Source organism: Olea europaea, chromosome 5 (genome assembly GCF_002742605.1).
Source record: "Olea europaea var. sylvestris chromosome 5, O_europaea_v1, whole genome shotgun sequence".
NCBI classification, from domain to species: domain Eukaryota; kingdom Viridiplantae; phylum Streptophyta; class Magnoliopsida; order Lamiales; family Oleaceae; genus Olea; species Olea europaea.
This window is the reverse complement of record NC_036241.1, coordinates 1,341,593-1,366,302: the sequence shown is the minus strand read 5'-3', so window position 1 is coordinate 1,366,302 and position 24,710 is coordinate 1,341,593. Positions and strand designations below refer to the sequence as shown.

At 31.8% G+C, this 24,710-nt stretch overlaps 2 protein-coding genes across 4 annotated transcripts; one reads left to right on the top strand and one right to left on the bottom strand.

The window, feature by feature from the left end:
- The first annotated feature begins 16,989 nt into the window (after nucleotides 1-16,989).
- Nucleotides 16,990-20,068, top strand: LOC111394369. Of its 3 annotated transcripts, none has more exons than XM_023020151.1 (3): nucleotides 16,990-17,575; nucleotides 19,637-19,674; nucleotides 19,833-20,068. In XM_023020151.1, the coding sequence occupies exons 1-3, from the start codon at nucleotides 17,392-17,394 to the stop codon at nucleotides 19,842-19,844; spliced, it is 234 nt and encodes a 77-aa protein (XP_022875919.1). In that variant the 5' UTR covers nucleotides 16,990-17,391; the 3' UTR covers nucleotides 19,845-20,068. The 3 variants fall into 3 exon arrangements, with proteins under 3 accessions (XP_022875919.1, XP_022875918.1, XP_022875917.1); XM_023020150.1 differs by having other exon boundaries at nucleotides 16,990-17,602; XM_023020149.1 differs by lacking the exon at nucleotides 19,637-19,674 and having other exon boundaries at nucleotides 16,990-17,602.
- Nucleotides 20,069-22,446: 2,378 nt separating this feature from the next.
- LOC111394909 (protein SRC2-like) lies at nucleotides 22,447-24,434 on the bottom strand. Its single transcript, XM_023020958.1, has 2 exons — nucleotides 24,122-24,434; nucleotides 22,447-23,005 (listed from the first exon to the last, which is right to left on the bottom strand). The coding sequence occupies exons 1-2, from the start codon at nucleotides 24,354-24,356 to the stop codon at nucleotides 22,590-22,592; spliced, it is 651 nt and encodes a 216-aa protein (XP_022876726.1). The 5' UTR covers nucleotides 24,357-24,434; the 3' UTR covers nucleotides 22,447-22,589.
- Nucleotides 24,435-24,710: the final 276 nt, after the last annotated feature.

Genomic DNA, 24,710 nt, shown 5'->3' with positions numbered 1-24,710 from the left:
GAAAATACTGACGACTACTCAAAGAGAGTTTGCTGGCCGTTCTATAGGCACTCGAGCAGCCAAAATAGAACCTTGGCCCCTAGCTTGGTGCTCGAGCGATCATGTTACATGCCCAAGACATAGATCACAATTTTTAGCTTTTGTACAACATCAAATAGCATCAAACACTTCATATTATGAATAAACAAGCCATAGTCTATTCCCAAAGTGTGTTGAATCATTATTTTACATTAGAGATCACATTCTTGAAGATTCAAAACATATTCCAATGATATCTAAATAAGTGTCTTGTTGCATGTTATTAATTTAATTCTGCTTATTCGAGTTTAAATATTCCCCAACAAGTAGTATGAGAGCTTAATTACAATCTGTGACCCAGTTTTTTGTCTAGATGAGTCAATTGTATTCCGATGAAAGACTTGAGGATGATATTGATATTCATGATGCTTATGACCAGCACATAAGGTTAATAAATTAGCCTTTAAGAAATTGAATGAGCTTGAATTAGAAAAAGAGACATTTATAGTCAAACTTGAGGAATCTACCAGAGGTCTGTATGAGTTGAGGGTTGAGAAAGAGTCTTGGAAGTTAAGGTTAAGACTCCTATGAGGGATCTTAAAAAATCAAATGTCCAACTTCAATCTTTCTTTAGCGGATCTAGGAAGATTGATAACATGATAGCTCTCAACAAACCAGCTAGAATAGAGGAGGTTTAAACTTTAATAAAACGAAATCTGAAACTACTTCCTCTTTTGAAAACAAGCTTGTGCCTGTCTCGATTTAGTCTAAAGTTCAAAACTTGAAACTTAAAGTTGCTCCTAGGTTCATCCCCATATGTCACCATTGTCGTTAGTTAGGACACATATGACAGATGTGTCGCAAACTCTTGAGTAAGACTAACTATGTATTTGCCTCTAACAAACCTAAGAGTATAGGAGCCTAAGGACCTAATCATCGTAAAACATAGGTTTCCTTCACCTAAGGTTCGAAATTTGAAACCTAGAGTAGCTCCTAAATGTATTCCCACATGTCATAACTATGGTCAGGTAGGTCACATAAGACCTAAGTGCTGTTAGCTCTTGATTGGGAATAACAAACAAGATATAACTACTCATGTTTGATCTTGACTAATCAAGTGAGTCATATGACCGAATTGATTACTCAATTAACTAAGATTAAAGCTTCTTTTAAGAAAATTTTGGTTAAAAAGAGTGATCTCACGAGTCAAAGTTATGTATTAGTTGTGATGATCTCACGAGTCAAAGTTATGTATTAGTTGTGATATCGCTCACATTACTTTTCATGGTAAGAGCATTTGTGTGCCTCATTGATTAGGTCATGTGTTGACCTAATATTGTTCGATCAAAAATACCATAAATGTACTGTTCGTTAACAAGTGATAAAATGGATTTTGAATTCAAATATCGAAATCGTACTAGTTTAAATTCAAATTATCTTCGCCTTAATCGAAACAATAGCAATTGATGATTTTTCTAAGATTAAATTGGCACTAACTACTATAATTAAAAATGCAAGAACTAACTTGAATGAAATCAATTCAAGATTGCAATTAATGCTCGTTTTATTAAAATATGATGATGAAAACGCACTAGGATTTCAAATACCCTTATACCAATCCCCTTTTCCTTGAAATTTATAAAATTGACAATACGATTTAATTATGAAGACCAATAGTTCTAATTTTCGTGAGTAGAATTAAACTTATTTTTACATGTGAGCCGACTATATTTCTATGATGGATACAAACATATAAAAACGCATTAATGAATTTGTGAATACTTAAAGATCATGTAAAGTATAGCGGGGTGTGTGTGTGTGTGTGTGTGTGTGTGTGTGTGTGTGTGTATCCTTTTTTTATTTCCAATCAACTACCAATTTGTGTGCCTCTTTCACTGCGGACGCTGATTTTTGTGCCTGTGAATATATATCAATTTAGCCTTTTTCCCAGCTGCCTATTTTCCTTCAATTTCTATCCTTTGTTCCTTTCTTTCTGTGTTCATTGTATATGTATTTATATATTTCTATTGATCCTTTTCTTTTCCAATTGCTTCAAAATGGATCAAACACTGAAAAACAAAGATTATCCCAAATTAAGTAAAATTCAATAATTAAACATAAAAGCTTAGTGATATAGCCCAAATAAATGCACAAAATGTACTTATCAAATACCCTCAAACTAAAATATTTGTTCATTTTGAACAAAAAAAAAAAAAAAAACTTAGGTATGACACATATTACTAATCCAAACAAATCACCAATAAAAGAAAAAACAACATTGAACTTCTTACCATAGGCCTCTGGTTCGAATTAAGCAATACTTTAGAAAGATCCAAACAGTATCAAAAATAAATTTTTGCTTATCCGATACTTGATTTAGTGTGTGTGTGATTAGCTAACATTGAACTATCACCCATACTAAAGCACAACCAATCAAGTGTTGTTAATTTATTCGTAATCTCAAACCTCTTGTGGTCAGTTTTTCCTCACAACTCTCATGCAAAATTCACTACTTGTGTTTTTCTCTCCAATCTCAAGGTATTTCTAGCACATATAGGTTCCTCAAAATCATTATAACGCATTTTTCAACACAGGTGGTCAGAATTAGATACACGAAAACCTAGAAAGAATATGTTAAGTCCTTCTCAAAATCATATCATTAATGATATCTCTAGAGTTCACATCTCAAAGTCTTTACCTAAAAAATCTCGCTTTTGATTATTCAGATCCCCATTTTTTTGACATTTTCTGTGCAAGATTTCTTTCCATTAAGCTTTCTAAATGACCATTGGAACGAGCTTGAGGCCAATGACTCCCAAATGAGAAGACTATAGGGCACCAGATTTTTAGATACCCTTACAGATTTAATAACTCGAGTAAAAAAAGCTACGAAGAGAGGTAGAAGATGTATCACTTTTTCTTTTGATATGAGAATCTAACTTTTCATTCATTCTTTTTTATGAACATCTTATGTGCAAAACTTTTTTTCAATAAACTTTCTATATGACCTACGTAACAAGCTTCAAGCAGATGACTCCCAAATCAGAAAACTATAGGGTATCAGGTTTTAAAGACCCTAATAGACTTAATCACTCAAGTCATAAGGCTATGAAAAGAAGTAAAAGATATATGATATTCGATTTTTTTAAATTGATCAATGTCCATTTTGGACTTTTTAACTTAAGCGCCCTTTCAACTAACGCTGAGATATGAGAAATCCAAACCATCACACTTCAAAGAAAATAAGCACTAATCTTTTCACTCCCAAACTGATTTTTAACAGTTTGGTTTCTATATAAAGGATTTGGAGATTTTATTCAAACCTAGGTCAACAACATCAACAAATCCACAAAATAAAATTGTATCCAAACATAAGTGATAAGTCAATATGGCTAAGTTCTCAAATAATCAAATCTAACACGGATAAGTTTTCAAGTGTTGAAAGCCAATAGACATTCTTCAAAGAAGCTGAAAGGGACATCCTTGACGAGCAGATTGCACAATGATTTAGTAATCTTCGAGAAGTCCTTGATGAAGCAGCGATAAAATCCGGCAGGACCAAGGAAACTGCAATTGAGAAATCATCCATAAAGACTTCTATAAATTTCTCCATTACATTAGAGAAGATGGCCATCATGCAATGCTAAAATGTAGCGAGAGCATTACATAGACCAAATAGCATCCTACGATAAGTAAAGGTGCCGTATGGACAAGAAAATGTAGACTTCTCTTAATTCTTAAGTGTTATCGCAATCAGATTTTAATCGAAATATTCATCGAGAAAGCAATAATGAGAGTGGCCTGCTAACCTTTCCAACATCTGATCAATAAATGGAAGGGAAAACTGATCCTTCCGAGAAGCAGTGTTGAAATTACTATAATCGATGCACACTCTCCATCCCGTAATAGTTCTGGTGGGAATTAGTTCATTCTTCACATTTTGTACTACTGTGATACCTCCCTTTTTTGGTACAACCAGAACATGACTAATCCATGCACTACCTAAGATAGGGTAGATGATACCGGAATCCAAAATCTTCAACACTTTTGCTCTGACTACCTCTTTCATATTTGGATTGAGTCTCCTCTGGCTGTCTATAATTGCTCGGCAATTAACCTCTATGAGAATTTTATGCATGCAGATTGTAGGACTGATCCCTCTGATATTAGCAATTGACCATCCAATAGCTATCTTATTTTCTCTGAGTACCCCCTAGCAATTTCTCTTCTTCAAGCTTACTGATGGAATTTGAAATATTGACAGGCAATGTGGACGATTCTCCCACGTAGGCATAATGAAGGCGAGGTGGTAACTACTTGAGCTCTAAGTCAGGGGGCTTCTGAATTGATGGCAAAGACTTTGTAGGATTTGTGCCTAACTCTTCAAAGTGTGGTCTGCGCCTATATGGAGGATCACCTTCAAGAATTCTTGCACATATCTCAATCTCATTAGAATCAGGATTAGTGGATTGAAAGTGTACAACGCATGCCTCCTATGGATCGAATGGATTATGCAACTGGAAGGTGTCATAAACTGCCTTGTCAATCACATTGATCTGGAAGCAAACTGTCTGACTCAGCTTGATATTTTATGGCCTTGAACACATTAAATGCAACCTGCTCTTCATGAGCCTCAAAATCAGTTGACGTTTTTACACATTAATAAGTGCTCTATCGGTAGCTAAAATGGTTGACCCAAAATAAGTGGAATGTCCCTATCCTCCTCCATGTCAAGAATGAGAAAGTTAGCTGGAAAGATGAATTTGTCTACTTTCACCAAGATATCTTCAATGATTCCCCTTGGGTGCGTGATAGATCAATCAGCTAACTATAAAGTCAGTGTAGTTGGCATTTGAACGAGAGCATCATCAAAAGGAATGTTGACGGGAAGCTTTTTGAAGGCCTCAAGGAATTTTGTATACTACTTATGTAACTTGTGTTTTGCAGTCTCTAGGGAAATGGAATTGGCGGCTGTATGGTTTGATAAAAGTAGTTGCTTTAACTCGTGGCGTATTTGAAGTCTCTTTGACATATGTATCTGTTGTTTGTTCAGTCCTTTCTGCATGCTCCTCATCAATAGAAGGTACTTTTTCCTTTTTTGCAACTAGCCTCTTAACATGAATCTCAGGTAATTGGACCCACTTCTAGTAGTAATTGCTTTGACATGTTCTTTGGGATTAACCTATGTGCGGTCCATTTTGTGACACCTTCTGTGCATCACCTGACCATCACCTTGGCCGACGCTACCTGGTTCGACATCCTGCTGTTTTGGTTTTTCCCCTACTTTGCTGCCGCCTTATTGTCTCCTTGTGCGGCTGTCTCTACATGATTCCTAGAATGGTTTCCTTTGTGGTTTTGAGTGTGATTCTTAGTTCCTTCTTGTGGAGCTGTTTTGTGTGTTATTTGGGTTATTGATTTGAGCCCTGTTCAATCCATTTTTGGTCCTGAACTTTGTGATAATTGAAATGGAAGTGTTAATCTTTAATTCACAGTAATAATTCCGTTGCTATTATTGGTTTAGAACACATTTTGTGTCTTGTTTGATCAATTGAAGGTCAACTTTTTCCAGTGGTTGACAAATGACTTCTAAATAGTTTACTTTATTTCCCTTGGCATCTTAATCCCCTTGGCTTCTTAATGAATCATAATACCTCAGCAATGCTAGAAAGCCAGGGCCACATGGGCCCTGGATGAGAGGATTATTCCTAATCACCTGCTTGGCTACCTAATATATCTATTTAATTACAGAATGCATCCTCGTATCTAGTTGTTCAACCACCTGTTTCAGAAAGCGATTAGTTTATGAAGCATTCGATTAAAAAATCTAACTAGGAAAGTAGCATGTCAATACTAAATTTAAATAAATTATTATTTTCCTTTAAAAACATAAGATTTTAAAATAAATAGTTCTACATGTTACAAAAGTATTCAAAGGTACTGGAACTGAGCCTTGTTGCAAATCAATCACGAAAGTTGTGTATATGTTAGGTTAAAAATAAATTCATCATGTGAAGGGATGTTAAAATATAAATTGTCATCTGTTAAACGACTTAAGCTTTAAATACGTAAATAGTTCCTCTCTAAAATATTTTAAGTTTAATTCATTTATAGTAATGTCAATACAAAAATGCCCTCAAATTTGTGTATACCTGTACGAAGTCACAGCCCAGTAGATGGCTGAGAAAAAGATTTGCAAAATATCATTTATTCTAGTATTCATGTTTACAATTTTTTGCTGTGACATTTTTCAGCCTCAGGAGAAAGATCGGCTTACATCGTCCACATGGACATGTCTTTCATGCCCAAGGCTTATATTTACCTGACGGACTGGTATTCTTCCACAGTTGATTAAAGAAAATATATTTATACACCGATGACGGTGCTTTTCATTGGTTCGGTGCTGTTTTGTCGAAACAAATTCTGACAAAAAAGGGCTGACATTCAGGGGCGAATCCAGGATCTATGTCCAGCTAGGGAGGAAGTTGATCGTTGACCGTCGACAATCAACGATCGTAATAGTCCGAAAAAGTTATTCAATAAGCATTCCTCATTAAAATATAAATTACTTATCATAAATCACAATTCGAAAATATAAATTCTCAAATCAATAATCATTCCTCGTTAAACAATAAATTACTTATAATAAATCACAATTCACAAACATAATTTCGTAAACATAAATTCCCGAAGCATAAATCATTCCTCGTAAAAACATAATTACTTATAATGAATCACAATTCGCGAACATAATTTCATAAACATAAATTCTTGAAACAATAATCATTCCTCATTAAAACATAACTTACTTATAATAAATCATAATTCGCAAACATAAATTCCCAAAACAATATTCATAACATAATTAACATTCATTAGTTAATACTCAACATCAACAAGTTAAGTAGCCAACAAAATTAAACAAAAACAAAATAAAAATAAATAAAGAGGGAGAAAGAGTCACTAGTCACCAAACTCACGGCACTCGGACTCGGCTTGTAGTCGGCAGTCGATAGTAGAAGTTGCAAAACATTAAATACTAATTATTGTGTAATGAGTTATTTTAAGGGGATTGTTGTAAATTAAATACTAATTAATGAATGATCATTGTATTCCTATAATCCTAATTATTATGACTATTGTACCTTCTGTAGTCTTTTTTCTTCTATAAATATCAATGCTTTGAAAATCGGACCAGACATTGATTCGCAAAAAAAAGAGAGGAAAGGGTTGAATTGAAGTTAAATCGGTGTCGACGCGGAAATTAAATTAATCAACTAAATAAAAATTTATTTGAATATATGCTATTTAAAATATAAATTACTATATAGATATAAAATTTTTGAAAAATTAAATATTCAAGGTAAAAACCAAAAAAAAAAAAAAAAAAAAAAAAAAAAAAAAAAGAGAAGAAGAAGAAGAAGAAGAGAAGGGAAATGGGTCATCTCTTTCCTCTGTCATCTTTCTTCGCCGGCCCGCTCTGCAACTCTTCAGTTTTCTATCTGGCGGTTCTAAAGCTTCCGGCGGAGCCAGCACGCGCGGCCGCGCCCCCTCGCCGGGTGCTGGCGCCGCGCCTGCTGACATTACCTAGATAGCATATCCCAAAATTTTATTAGATTTACTAGTAATATATAAGCATTGACTAAAATCTTGTTCCAACTTTTTATGATATTAGATTTGGTACATAATGCAATATTAAGAGAAAAAATCTCGCATTGATAAAAGGTTGCACAACTTATTTTAATAAATTTGACATATTAGCACTCTATAACGTATTGTAGCTTAAGAAGGACCATCTCTCAAAATCACAAATTCTTATTGTCTATGCAAATCGGCTAATATATATTTGTCCATAGATATCGTCTACGACTTTCCACAACTTGACACTTTTATCAAATCAACTCATGACACGACTTGTATTGTATTGATCAATTTCTAACAACTTGCGAATTGCTCAACTCACTTGAACTAGAGATATCTGATCTCCCTAAATCCTATAGCTTTAAATAATATTGTTTTAAATAGAGTGTATATATTTGAAAAAAAAAATCGTGTCATAAATGTCCTTTTTCTTGCCGTCATGTCTTGGTGTTGATTTTACATCAAATATTTTGTGATATATATGATTTTGGAACATGATTAATTTGTTAGGTTTTGTGACTCAAATATGGTTAGGAGTATTGTGAGATTGTGTATTTGATTTTTACTTGAAAATGAAGATTGTAACCATGTTGAATAAGAAAAGGAAATTCTCTCTCGGTCGAAGTTCTATGCACAATAGTAACCTAATTTTAACATATTTTTTTACATTTTAGGACTCTTATAGGGTTAGAAACGTGACCTATAAATACAAGGTTAAATTGTGAGTTTTGTTTAAGCATGATTGCTATGTCTGTAATTTCTTTCCATAGTATCAGTTAATATACACCATTCATCGACGATTAACTCTCTTTGTTTTTCTTTACTTTTAATTTTGCTTCTTGTGGTAGATAAGTCCTAATATATACACGCTTTTAAAGAGAATTGAAACTATAATTTACATAATATATGAAGTGCCTTAATTACGTGACATCAAAATAGAAAAATGTTGTTGAAATCAGATTTCTCCACTACTCATTTGTCCATCAGAGGGCATTTGATTGAATAAATGAATTTCACCTGCACTTAAGCGAACATCTAGAAGACAAACATCTCCAAGTGGTAAAAGGGGAGGGTGGAGAAATCCAACTTTACTTAAGGCTGCTGCGTTAAGAGTTCGAATCCTGAAATATGGATTTGGCTCTTGGGTAAGTGCAAGTGTATAAGCAGCCTTCCACCCTATATCCTTGGAGGCATAACCTGCGATTTACCTCCCTCACGATGCTTCAGGACAGGGGCGGTGGGGAACCCTTAAGATTGGGGTTCAACTTTTTTTTTTAATAAACAAATTTGTCCCATGTCTAAAATATTGAATTTTTAATTGATATGATTAAAAAAAGCAACTGACAATTGATAAGTGTACGTCATCTTGTGAAGCAGGATTAGACCTATGGACTGCCAAGAGTTCGCCAATATACAATGTTATTACTTTTTAATTATCAGATTTTAAAGTACGATACAATAACTCCACAGAGAAAGTAGTGAATTTTCAAATTTTAAGCAAGAGTCAATTTTAACTTATTTCACTAGCAAGAGTTTATAGCATGCAATCCATTTTCAAAGTCTTACATTTACTTCCAAATATATTTAGATGTTTGTTATATTTAGTTTCACTCATGTAATATGCTTATTTAGACTTTGAAACTAGTAAATAATTGATGTTTAAAACGTTGTGTATATCCACACATTATTTTGAAAGTGTTTTTACGACTGATGGTGTTCATTATTCTATAAAGTTAGCATATACATGAATCATCCATTAATTTTAATGTACAAATCAACATATTACATTAATTGAACTCACAATACAGTGAACAAAAGGAACATCTATGCAAGAAAGTCGAAGTTGTGTGACCTAATTATGCCAGATTGAAGACTAGCGGCCAAATTTATAAGCAAATACAAGTTTGGTGATCCAACTCACTCAATGGAGGAAATCCTACTAGCTTAGCACTCTTGGGATAGCTTTTACTATCATTTTTTTTTTTCCATTTGGATTTTCATTTGAAACAAAATCAATTATTATCCCAATTTTTTTTTCCAGATTCCATAAATAATTGTTTTGAAAATAATTTGGAATTCATTAATTAATTGAATTCTTATTCTGGTATGGGGGCGTCACACTTACTGCTATTATAAGAATTCAATAATTGGAGACGTGAAGCTTTAATTACAATTATATAGAGAGAGAATCTAAAAACTATTCATAAAATTCATCTGTAATATGAGAATAAATCAATATCGCATCATATTTGAATTTGGAAAATACTTCAATATTTTAAGCATCTACATTTTCAAAAAATCTACAGAGTATTACTTGAAAAAAATAATAATAATAAAAATAATTAAATAATTGTTGGATACATGTGTATTGCAATTCCACATTTGGTCATTCTGCTAATCAAGTAGGATTTAAGGCTGATTTCAAATAACGTAAATTTTATAATTATGTGTGCCATATTATATCAACACTGAAGCAAAAAAGGGAAACTCAAAATTATAATGTATGGATTACAAGTAATACATTTAAATATATTTAATATCAAGGTTTAATTTCGTGATAACTAATATGCACTCACATTTATATATCTACACATTTTTACATGTACAAAGATGTTAAACAATTTACATATGCATGACTTGATTAATATGTTCACTTTACGTGAGAAAATTAAAATTATTCTTAAATTGAAATTAAAATTGAGTCTATAATGAGCCATTAAGTTATTAAAAAAAAAAATCAAAACACCTTAATCACTACTTTATTATTTGTTGAAAATTTGTGAAGTTTCAATTATCCAACTGAACAATTACAAAATCAGTCACTACCCATCCCATCCCGTTAAATATACGTAATAAACACACTAAAGGCATAGGAAATCCTACTAGCTTAGCACTCTTGGGATAGCTTTTACTATCGATTTTTCTTTTTGGATTTTCATTTGAAACAAAATCAATTATTTTCCCAATTTCTTTTCCAGATTCCATAAATAATTGTTTTGAAAATAATTTGGAATTAGTTAATTAATTGAATTCTTATTCTGGTATTGAGAGGCCTCATACTTACTGCTATTATAAGAATTCAATAATTGGAGATATGAAGATTTAATTACAATTACGTATATAGAGAATCTAAAAACTATTCATATAAATCATATGTAATAAAAGAATAAATCAATATTGAATCATATTTAGATTTGGAAAATGCTTCAATATTTAAAGCATCCACCTTTACAAAAAATCTACAGATTATTACTGAAAAAAGTATTATAAAAGGATGTAGATAGGCACTACCCATAACCACAAAGTAAAAACTGATTTCCAAGTACAGAAATAATGAATCCTTATCCACCATGTGTGAACGAATTATGCGCTAGCCGTGCGTGCTGTACTCCAGGTGAGTTTGTGTCCGATTAATTCTTATATATTAATATAAAATATATGTGTAATACAATTGTCAGATAATGCTTAAATTTGCAAATAATTCAAATGTTAACACAAGGACTGTGCTTGTTTCGATTATTAGGCATTTTTTTTATTTTTTTATAATTTAATATAGTTCATTTTTATATTGTTAAAATAATTCTACACAGGATATAAATACAGGTGGCCTAACACACTCGGTATGAATGGAGAAAAGGCCAAGAGAATCATTGAGAAAGACAATCCGTTGGTGACTGGTGTGATTGTTCCTGATGGCAATTATGTAATTGAAAATTTCTGTTGTAATCGAGTCTGGATTTTCATAGATAAGCACGGAAAAGTAAAACTTCCCGTGCCAATGGTTGGCTAAAAGATATAGAAAGTGGAACTATTTCTCAATAAAAACTAAGACCTGTCAATAAGACTATGGAATAAAGCTATTTCATTTCCTTTGGTTAATGAAATAAAAATTGTTGGATCCATGTGTACTGCAATTCCACACTTGATCATTCTGCTAATCGAATAGAAGTTAAGACTGATTTCAAATAAGGTAAATTTTTTAAGTATGTGCGTTATATTATATTGACACTAAAGCAAAAAGGGAAACTAAAAGATTATAATATATGGATTGATAAGTAATATATTTAAGTATATTCAATATCAAGGTTTAATTTAGCGATAACTAATATGCATTGTCATTTATGTATCTATGCGTTTCTACATGTACAAAGCTATTAAACGATTTACGTATGCATGACTTGAATAATATGTATACTTTACATGAGAAAATTAAAATTATTCTTATTTCGTGTCAAAATAAAATTAAAAATTGAGTCTATATGGAGCCGTTAAGTTCTAAACCAAAAAAATAAAAATTGAAGCACTTCTTCATTGATACTTCATTCTTCTATGGTACAAATATATGCCATGCCTCATCTGATTCCTTGTAAAAAGCAAAGGGAAATTTTCATTTTCTACCCCTCAACTTTGGAAAGTGTGTAACATTTTTAATTATTATAGTGACAAAATAACATATTTTATCAAAAGGATTATTAGCGCTAAACGTCCATATGTTTGGAGTTCATTGTGAAAAACATCATTACGTTTCATTTTCTTACATTTTCACTCCTATTTTCATCATTCATTACAAAAATCATCATTTTCATCCATTTTCATTCAATTTCTTAATAAAAAAGTTGTGAAATGACAAATATACACCCTCCTATTTAAATAAACAAGAAGAGAAGAAAAGAAGAACGAAAGAACTAATTACAATCATGCTCTCAAATTTTTTAGAAAAGTACAAACGAGTCCCAAATAAATTATTTTTAAAAAAAATCTATTTCTTTCGCTTTCCTCTCCCACCACCAAAGAAGTTGAAAAGTACAGTAGACAACTAAATTCACAAATATGACAACCAATGCCAAATTGTCAAACTGCAACAACAAAATTCAATGTACAAAACAATTTTTCCAGAGAAACAAACCGGGACAGGTAATAGGCAACAAGAAAGTTCTCCCCATGTGAAGGAACCATACGAAGCACTTAGCAGCTACACTCAACTGAATTGCAATAATTCCAAAAAATCATATAAAAATAAATACATGCCCAACAAAATTGCAATAATTACGTTATTTAGCGTTATATTTATGAGTCAGGTTCCTTTTTGGTTGAACCCCAACCTTAAGAGCCCCCATCATCCCGTCCCTGGAGCATCGTAAGAGAGGTAAATCGCAAGATGTACCTCAATAGGTCAGGGAACAAGTACTTACCTATACACTAGTGCCCATAAAGAGTCCAATTTCATATTTCAGGAATCGAACTCTCACACTACGAATGCGAGCAAGGCTGAAACTACCACACTCCTATCATTTACACCACTGGCCCCGAGGGGCTATGGGTTCCTTTTGGGTTTAAAGGAGGGTGATGTACAAGGTTTGTCTTCCTCGAGGTCACGCTCAGAGACAGGGCGGAGCCAGAATATTTCTTCAGTGCGGGCACAATTTAATCGACGCCAAACTTTGAGTTTTTTGTTCATGAAACAATATCACAAAAATACTGAAAATAATATAGTTCATAAGTTACACTTATTCCTTGCGATTTTTCATATTTTGATATCGTTGTACAATAACTTCATTATCAATCTTCAAAAAATGTAACTCATTCAAAAAAATATTTTTTTATGGTAAGATGTATTGTCTTACAAAAAACTTGAATATCTCATTTTTACATAAAAACTATGCCAATTTATAGATGTATCCTATCAAAGTTGGGAAGATAAAACTTGAATCAGGCATATTGCAAGTGCCTATTACAGTTATCTTTTGCATACTAATTCAAGAATAATGGCAAGTGACCTTCCACTTGTTCATGCACAGATGAGTGACTGATACTAATGAAATAGTTTATTTTTCAATAGTGGGAAAGAAAAAAAAAACTATCAATAAATACGTAACAACATAGTTTATATAAAACTTGAATATCTCATTTTTACATAAAAACTATGCCAATTTATAGATGTATCCTATCAAAGTTGGGAAGATAAAACTTGAATCAGGCATATTGCAAGTGCCTATTACAGTTATCTTTTGCATACTAATTCAAGAATAATGGCAAGTGACCTTCCACTTGTTCATGCACAGATGAGTGACTGATACTAATGAAATAGTTTATTTTTCAATAGTGGGAAAGAAAAAAAAAACTATCAATAAATACGTAACAACAAAGTTTACATTAAAAAAAAAAAAAAAAAAAAAAATGAAGTCAAATTACCCAAATAAAGCTCTCCAAAAGATCAATTGCCAAATTTTCTTCTTAACTTAAACTTTCTGCCAATCGCATAATCTATACTTAATTTCCTAAATCGATAAAACAAAAAAAGTAAATAAATAAAAATCTTTCTTTATTTCACAATTAATCACTCAATACCAAAAACATCAAACACGAAATCATCATAAAAATTAAATCATCCAGAAACCACAAAAGTTCATTTATTTTGAGTTACCTAAAAAATCCAAAAAGTTGACAAATATTGTCCATCCCACCATTACATTTCAACACATGGGGCTCTTTAAAACATGGGCCCAAAGTTCAGTGTGGGCAATTGCCCGCACTGCACCAGAGAGTCCGGGTCTGTTGTCCGTTTCAAGATTCTTGATATCAATTCATGGCTTCTCTTCTTTCCTCTACTGCAGCCGCTTTTCATCAAGGTTCTATACTCATTTTTTCTCCCCACTAAGAGACTCAAAACCGATCTCAAAACAAGTCTTTTGGTCCAGTTGGAGGAAAAATTCATTCAAATGCAATGCATTTCTTGATCACATATTGGCGAATTTGATTAAGAAAAGGCCATTGATTTGGATAAATCATTGTCCTAGTTTCCTGGTTTACTAGAATTGTTGAGAGTAACTGGAGAGTTACTGTAAGTGCAGAAGTTGGGGATTTTGGTTTTGGCTGGTTTTGCTTGGATTTACACCCGCCCTTGTTTGGCACACGTTATTTAGAGAAATTTTGATAAAATATATTATGTAATAGTATATTTGGGAGGATGTGTGCTCAATAAAGAAGATAATTTTTTTGATTTACATGTAATATTATTATAATGAAGAATGCGTGGTTAAAAAAAAAGACAAAAATGTATTAAAAATTTAAGGGTTGTCAAACAAGGACAATTTATGCATATATTTTGACATCTCTTCAAGTGGAACTTGGTAGTTTGAATAGGAGGGTATATTCGTTATTTTTATATATTTTTATTGAGAAATTGGATGAAAATGATGATCTTTTGCAATGAAATGTCGAAAATGGGGTGTGAGAATTCAAAAAAATGAAACGTAGGGAAGTTTTGCACAAAAACTCCAATTGTATGAACGTTTTGTGCTAATAATCCTTTATCAAAACTTTTAAAGAAATAAGGAATGCAATATGATTCAGTAATTTTAAAACATAATTAAAGTAATATTTGAAGATTGTTGAGGTTCAAAACACTTAAATTGAATTATAATATATTTCAAAATTTCTTGATGGATAATCCAATTTTATAATATCCTTATAATCCTAGAATATTAGGAAAAAAGGCTGCATTTAGTTATTCCTAAATGATTTTTTCATTTATTTAGGAGGATGCCATTTTGTTATAGAACAAACCTAATATATTTTGGCATTGCATGATAACTATATTCTTTGACATATTTGAATGGTTCATAGAAGTTCTCATAAAGCGTTAACCCTGACTTTGAAGTGCGAAAGACAAGAAAATGATGATGGGGAGTAATTTGAGGAGGTGGAATTAGTCATTGAAGAAAGGAGCAACAATTGAGGCCGTAGTGGAAGTGGAAGTGCAATGACGAGGAACAAAGCAGAAAAGTGCACCAAAACATTGACAAGGAGTTGTTCTAAGTAATAAAGTAAAGTTGATCGCAACATGAACATACTTAGGCGAAGTTTATTCGGAAAAATTGTGCGATATCATGAGACATAACACTTTTAGCCTCTATTTGACATCCACTATTTGGGAAAAATAAAGTTTTAAATAGTGATTTTTATGAGAATGCATGCTTAAAAAGTAGGAAAATGTTTTAGATTTACGTACAAAATATTTTATTATTTGAATGTGTAGTTGAAAATGAGTATACAAAAAAAGAGTTTTCAAATAATGGTTGTCAAATAGGGATTTAGCCTAGATTTGCAATCATTTTTTCAAAACTCGTTTTCAATTGCACATTCCTTCATAAATAATTTTACACACAAACTCATTCTTTTTCTTATTTCTGAACAATGCAAATACTATTCCAAAATGGATTTTGCCCCAAAATGGGGTTGAAACATGAACTTAGTCTCAATAACCTTAAGTTTAGATTTTTCAAACACTTCTTGCATAATTTTAACCAATTATCAGTTCTAGCTTACAAAATCATTTTTAGTGGATTGTTCATATAAAGGTAGTGTTAATAATCTCAATGCACTTTACGCACCATTTTATTTGTTTATTTGTGAATTTGTGAAGTTTCAAACATCCAATTGAACAATTACAAAATTAGGCACTACCCATCCATTAAATGTACATAATAAACATGCCGAAGGCGTAGGAAATCCTACTAGCTTAGCACTCTTGGGATAGTTTCTACTATCGTTTTTCTCCATTTCGATTTTCATTTGAAACAAAATCAATTATTACCCCAATTTCTTTTCCAAATTCCATAAATAATGGTATTGAAAATAATTTGGAATTAGTTAATTGATTTAATTCTTATTTTTGGTAGTGGTCGGCTCATTGGGATAGAAGTAGATGAGCAATACCCTCCTTAGAAACGTATAGGAATTTTTCTCCTGGTACAGTTGCTCAGCAAACGTACAAAGTGGACTGCAACTTGGCTAACCCTCTTCTTCCCATTTGGGTTCGGCAAAACTTGGACCCGCTTCACAATGTATTAGTCGAAGCCCTGGGATACGACTCTAATTAGTAATTAGATTTTTCTCGAGATTTTTGAATTCGAAACAAAAGCAATACTAGGGGCCTTGCACTTACTGCTGTTATAAGAATTCAATAATAGATGTGAAACTTTAATTATGATTACATATACACTACAACAAAAAAACCCTTTTTCAACATTCAAAAGGCAACATTCATTGATTGAATGTTGCTAAAGGAGTCTATGACAATATTCGGATAAGTGAATGTTGCGATTAATTAACTTTATTGAGTTTTAACAACATTCTTTGTGTGAATGTTGCAAAAAGGAACTTCTCGCAACGTTCATTGAATGTTGCATAGAGTTCCACTTTTTGCAACGTTCATTGAACGTTGCCAAGAGTGGAACTTTTCGCAGCTAATGAACGTTGCCAAAATCCTTGTAACTCTTTAAAAGTTATCCGACCCAAACTAAAAAAAATAACTCATCAAAATCATTTCAAATCAGCCCTATTTTTTTCATCTTTTCTCCTCTCCGCCTCTCACTCGTCTCTCATCACTTCTTCTCCTGCGATACTCTTTTCCCCCTTAATGGTAGTGGACGTCACTGTCTCTGGAAGCACCACCACAACCCTTTCATGGTAAGGAGAAACATCCATGTACTGGGTCCAAGGGCGGACCTGGGAGGGATTATAGGGGCAATTGACTCTCTAGATTTTGGGGGAAAAAATCTTTTCCTTAGCTTTTTTTTTCTTAGCTTTTTTTTATTAGAAAATACCCTATAAATTTTATTTTTGACCCACTAACCCAAGTCGTCTTGATCCGTCCCTGACTGGGTTTGCCCAGAAAACCTACAATTAATTGATCGATAGTTTGTTAAACGTTCGCCTCAATTAGCAAAACGAATGATCAAATCGTTGAGGTTCAGCTCCTCTCTCTCTCTCCCTCTCTCCCCCCCCCCCCCCCCCCCGAGATCGGCAAGGTGCAAATCTGCAATCGAGAATGAATTACTGGGTGTATGGAGAGTGGAATCCCACCGGGAAGTTACTTCCAGTACTCTCCTTCTGGGGTTCATGGTTCACTTCAAAGGTCTTCATCTCTTACAGATCGTGAAAGGTTTGGACTTTGACTTTCTTTTCTGATTCCTTTAATTTCCTTTAGTGTAATTCATTTTTTCTATTTAACATCAATGTTTCTGTAAATCCTTGAGGCTTTAATCTTTGTTTTTTTGTTGATGGGTTTAAATCTGAGCATAGTCAAATACGGTTTTAGTATTGTGTTTTCTGGTCATTTTTCAACTTTACTCTGTATCCTCTTGGTTGAAATGTTGTTAATTGCCTACATTATTTGCAAGTTGCGTGTGGTTTTATCATTGATGACATCTTCTAATTCCTTCTACAGGCTATATTATTATGTGTGTTTACCATTGAGTCACACTTAATTTGATTGTTACCTTAGGTTTAAATGTTTCATTTTTAATTTTAATTATATATTTAAAAAAAGTAAAATCAGTTAAAAATGAATAAGCAGAAAAGAATAACTGGCAATTTATCATATAAAACCAAGAAATACTTTAAGCAATATCAGTTGGACCAATAATCTGAGTATATTCAAAAAGTACATAAATTTGGATCCAAATTTTGACAGCAGCATAATTTTCCTGAATCTAGATATCATGTAATCTCACAAATTACGAAATAGCCATGTTTATGTATGGTCTCTTTGAAACACCATGGCATCATTACTTCAAGACTGAACATCTCCTCTTCATGGTGGCGCCTGCACCATTAATATTGGCCACAAAAATTCTGAAAAGTGATTCAGTTTCATAATACAATTTTCTCTTGCATGAGAGTGCCGACTTCGGCTTCCACGGCGCCGGTGGGCGGTTCAGTGCTTCAGGGATAGTATTTGTATATTCAGGAGATTTTTGGGGTGCTACAGTACTCTTCCCCGTTGATAATTATGCCATTTTGATCATGTTCATTCTTGATCTTTAGCATTGGGAACTGAATTTCAAGCTCGAATTCTTCGTCTGTAGACATGACTTAATTTGACTTAATTTGTGGGATTTTTGCGGGATGGTAGAAGAAGGTTTTGGAAGAGGTCGATTGTGAAACAATGGCTGAGTTTTACATCAGTATATAAATAGAGAGAGAGGGGTGGAATATAAAGGTAACTGAGAGAAAAAGAAGTGTTGGAGTTTTCTTACAATCTATATATAAAATATTGAGCTTTCCTAAAATGCAATATATATGTAAAGCATTTGTCAAAACATATTGTTTAATCTAATTGTTTGTATTAGAAGATTGATCCGTTTATAGTTTAATCATCCTTAAGGAATCAGAGATAGTCTAATATTTTATTGGTTCTTGAACTTTTTAATTTGCTATTGCATTATCTACCATTAGAATGTTGGATTTGATAATTTAAATAAATGCCTATTTGACTTTTTTACTATAATTGTATAAGTTTAATTCCCTTTTCTGTTCAAGATTTGATTTTTAGCTAACTAATCAATGGATCATGTGTTTGTTATCAGTTATTCACTGTAACTTTTATTTTACAACCTTTTTTGTACATAAAAATGATCTCTTTCGAAAACATTGAATACCGGCTTTATTGGGATTGCAGCTTATCCAAAGGGTGATTTCGAGCATCATTCCCAATAAAATTTCTCTAGCTGTAACTTGACCTATATTTGAACTCTGAGATAACCTAGTGGAGCTGATCTGCAGTTGTAGATCCGAACTGATATCTTGACTGTTCTCACTTATCATGTTCCTCATGCAGTGTTTTTCTTGATTTTAAGACTCGTGAATAAAATATTTGACCTTTGTACTTCACCATATATATTTAGCCTAATTGCACTAGTAACTTCTTATAGAAAGGAAAAGATTATTGGCTTGCTACGTACTTTCTTCGATTGAATCTACTGACCTAAAATTATTATTATTATTATTATTTTATTTGTACTTCAATTCTTACTTCTATTTAGAGCTATCAATAGATTGGATTTTGTTTATATACCTGTGAACTTTGAAGGTTAGCTCATTCTTCATAGTTTGGACTAGTCTAACAATATTTCTCATTTAGCATTCCCTAGTATTTTAGCTGATATTAACTCAATGTTTTTTCACTATTTTTTAGGCCAAGCAGGAAAGCCTATGTCAATAATGTCTCAGATAGTTAAGTCAGGTCCTTTAGTAGCTTATTTTTAAATGCTTTGTGCTATAATATTAAGATATTACATGTGGTTGCCACATCTTCCCCGAAAGTAACAAATGTAAAAATAATTGGTAAATTAAAGGAAGGAAGATTATTGTGACTGTTATTGTCATTGAAGGAACTGAAGTAACTGGAATAGATGCTGATTTGCGTAGATCAAGCATGGAAGTTGTCACAGTTGTTCAATTACCTCTCATTTTTTGCGATTTCTTTGTGAATTGTATTTGAGAAATTGTCACAATTAGAAGCCGTGCTCCCTTTTTAGATAGTGGTGTATCACATTTAATGTTTTACTATATGATTCAGAAATTTGTAATGAAATTATCAAATTTATGCAATTTCAAAATTTGTTCATTTGGATTTATTTTCAATTTTGCGAGTCAATATGCATTAAAAAAATAAAAATAAAAAAAAACCCCTTACGGCAACAGTCACTGAAAGTTGCAGAAACATTTTCCACAACATTCAGTGAACACTGCTAAAAAGGGTTCCGCAACGTTCAATGAACGTTGCGAAAAACAAAAGATGACGTTCTTTAAACCCTTTGGCATCGACCCTGTAGCTTACACATGTTGCTTGTTCCCTACCCATAAATATCTCTATATAGGGTACAAATTCATGTGGTCTAACACACTCGGTATGGATGGAGAACAAGCCAAGAAAATTATTGAGAAAGACAATCCATTGGTGACTGCTATGACTGTTCTTGATGGCAATTATGTAATTGAAATTTCTGTTATAATAAAGTCTGTATTTTCGTAGATGAGCGTGGAAAAGTTAAAGCTCCTATGCCGATGGTTGACTAAATGATAAAGAAAGTGGAACTATTTCTCTATAAAAACTAAGAAAGATTATGGAATAAAGATGTTTCCTTTCTTTTGGTTAATAAAATGAAAATTGTTGGATACAAGTGAATTGGATTTCCACAATTAGTCATTCTAAAAATCAAATAGGAATTAAGGATGATTTCAAATAAAATAAAATTTTTATTATGTGTGTCATATTATATTGACACTAAAAAAAAGTGAAACAAAAAGATTATAATATATTGGTTGATAAGTAACGCATTTAACTATATTCAATATCAAGGTTTCAATGATAATGAATATATATTATAATTTACGTATGTATGCATTTTAACAAGTACAAAAAAATTAATTGATTTACATATGCATGACTTGAACATGATATCTTTACGCGAAAAAATTAAAATTATTCTTAATGTTGCGTGGTAAAAATGTATACAAAATTGAAAAAGAACCTATATTGGAGCCATTGAGTTGTCATCAAACAAAAATAAAGGAAAAAGAAGCACTTCTTCATAGATACTACTAAGGTACAAATATATGCCACGCCATATCTGATTACTTGTAAAAGCGAAGTGACATTTCATTTTCTATGTCTCAACTTTGGCAAGTAAAACATTCTAAATTATTCTAGTGACAAAATAATATATTTTATAGAAACTTTTAAAGAAATAAGGACTATGATTCTAGAAATTTTAAAAATTAATTAAAGTAATATCTCAAAATAATTAAAAATAAATCTATATTAGATATAATCATGTTAAACTCAATATTCAAATAGACAATTATCCATTCCAATTAATAAATAAAATCATACTCAAATACCCATCAACCATTACAATTGTTGAACTACATACATTAACCGCCCATTACATTGTAAGGAGTAAACAATGTAAAATTTTAATTGAGACTCACACTTCTTTTTTCCTTTTACTAATAATTTTTTTTTTTAATTTTGACTAAATTTCAAGGTTAATTTATCCAAATGTAACTTATCTTTTGATAATTATTTGTTCATTCTAATATGTGTTGGGCTCCCTTAAATTTTTATTGAACATTACTTTTTTGTTTAGTTGTCTTAATTTCATGATCGGTCACTAAATTAATTATTTCAATTTTAACTTAATTTCTAAATTTTACTGTTAATTATTAGAATGATTTCATGGTTTACTTAAATGGTTGTTTTGAAAATTTGACCAATGAGTTTTTTGACATATTATTACTTTAGTGAAAAATCAAAGCAATCACGACACCAAAAATGAACATTTGCAACACATTAAATGCAACATTCGGTAGTTAAGTATTGTTAAAGGGGTCTATTACAACATTTTAATAAGTAAATGTTGCAATTAGTCAATGTAATTGAGTTTTGACAACATTTTTTTTTAAATGTCTCAAATGTTACTTTTCGCAATATTTTTTGAACATTACGAAAAGTTTTAGTTTTTGCAACTAAGATTAATAGCAACGTTCAGTGGATGATTTATGTTTGCAAAATTAAGGTCTATAACTAATTAAAATCACTAGGACCTCAAATGCCCCAATATTCTTTCATTTTAATATCAAATAATGACTCTGAAAATACTTATTCAGTTAACGATCAATGTTCATATTTATTTAATAATATCTCGATTAGAATTAAATCTAGTCCACATATGACCCTACTATATTTACTATGAATAATGTGAAAATATGAAAATGCGTCACAAGAACATTTATAAGCTCATGCAAGTCATAGGGATACTTTTTTATTCGTTTTTATTTTCTATTGGACTTTACAATGACAGTTAGTTGTTACTATATACTATAACTCATATTACTCTCTCGGATGAAATAGAAATCACAAATATAACCAATTAATGGTCAAATAATTGGAACAATGAAATCCTAACAATCATTCAAAACCAAAAAATAAATTAAAGACTCTGGAATTTAATATTAAAACATCATAATATCGGATTCGAACACATGTTAACAACTATTTAGAAGCTCCTATGTCATATTTAATACTGCATGCATGTAGTGCTGAGTAACAGATATGTCGAGGATTTTCAACTTGTAAGGACATTTCATTTCTTCTCATTCAACTCATCTGGATGGACAATATCATGTTGACCATCAAAAGGAACGTACGGTACACCCACTCCAACTGTTGCTAGAGTTACCACACTGAACAAAATACAAGCTCCAGGAAGCAGAATTCTCTTAAAAAAACCTGGTTTTTTCTCCTGAATTATCTCCCCAAATTTGTACGAAAAAGTCAAACGCCCACCCGTTTCTTCAGAACCCTTCTTGATTGGGAGAGATAATACGGCACTGCCTCCCGAGCTTTGAGCATCATCAAAAAGTTCTTTCATCGATTTGTAAATCTTTCCGACAAATCGATCCCCGAGTGTTCTTTTACAGTATAATTTGATGACCAGTTGGAGGCCGTACTGCGCAATACCTGATTCATCAATTTTGTATTTCAATGTATAATTCCATGCTGGATTCGACTCACCGTGCTGATGGCAATTATGTAATTGAAATTTCTGTTATAATAAAGTCTGTATTTTCGTAGATGAGCGTGGAAAAGTTAAAGCTCCTATGCCGATGGTTGACTAAATGATAAAGAAAGTGGAACTATTTCTCTATAAAAACTAAGAAAGATTATGGAATAAAGATGTTTCCTTTCTTTTGGTTAATAAAATGAAAATTGTTGGATACAAGTGAATTGGATTTCCACAATTAGTCATTCTAAAAATCAAATAGGAATTAAGGATGATTTCAAATAAAATAAAATTTTTATTATGTGTGTCATATTATATTGACACTAAAAAAAAGTGAAACAAAAAGATTATAATATATTGGTTGATAAGTAACGCATTTAACTATATTCAATATCAAGGTTTCAATTATAATGAGTATACATTATAATTTACGTATGTATGCATTTTAACAAGTACAAAAAAATTAATTGATTTACATATGCATGACTTGAACATGATATCTTTACGCGAAAAAATTAAAATTATTCTTAATGTTGCGTGGTAAAAATGTATACAAAATTGAAAAAGAACCTATATTGGAGCCATTGAGTTGTCATCAAACAAAAATAAAGGAAAAAGAAGCACTTCTTCATAGATACTGCTAAGGTACAAATATATGCCACGCCATATCTGATTACTTGTAAAAGCGAAGTGACATTTCATTTTCTATGTCTCAACTTTGGCAAGTAAAACATTCTAAATTATTCTAGTGACAAAATAATATATTTTATAGAAACTTTTAAAGAAATAAGGACTATGATTCTAGAAATTTTAAAAATTAATTAAAGTAATATCTCAAAATAATTAAAAATAAATCTATATTAGATATAATCATGTTAAACTCAATATTCAAATAGACAATTATCCATTCCAATTAATAAATAAAATCATACTCAAATACCCATCAACCATTACAATTGTTGAACTACATACATTAACCGCCCATTACATTGTAAGGAGTAAACAATGTAAAATTTTAATTGAGACTCACACTTCTTTTTTCCTTTTACTAATAATTTTTTTTTTTAATTTTGACTAAATTTCAAGGTTAATTTATCCAAATGTAACTTATCCTGGATTCGACTCACCGTGCTTGTCGGCCAGAGTTCGCTTCTCAGTTTTCTTGTCACCACAGAATGTAACTTTGGCATACACTTTGGGTTTGAAATATTTACGGACATTTGGAAGATTTTTTGCAGAAATAAGTGTGAGGCCGAAGTTCCTATAGCAAAGGTAATCCTGATTGTCCATGCTTCTATTTGTGCCAATTTCTAAGATCAGAAGAATCATAAAATTCCACTCCAACATGAAGGATTTAAAATAACTTGCTAAAACATATTGTTGAAATGTCAAACTAGCCAGATGCCGTTAAGTCATTGGCTGAGGCCTGCAGAGCCATATGCTTCACAGGTTTTCTTGATATTTTTTTAGTATAAAAAAAATTTAAAAAAAATAAAAATAAAAGTAAAAACTTTGGTTTGATGACAAGAAAATGATGTAGTTGCCATGAGTTTTTCATCAATTTTGATCGATTTTGAATGGCATCATTTATGAGAGGTTAAAAAAATCAGCGTTTACTAATTTTTTAGACACATGTTTTGGACAACAAATTAGTGTAGTGTAATTTCTCTAGCTACCAAATCGGTAGGTTTTGGTCATTCC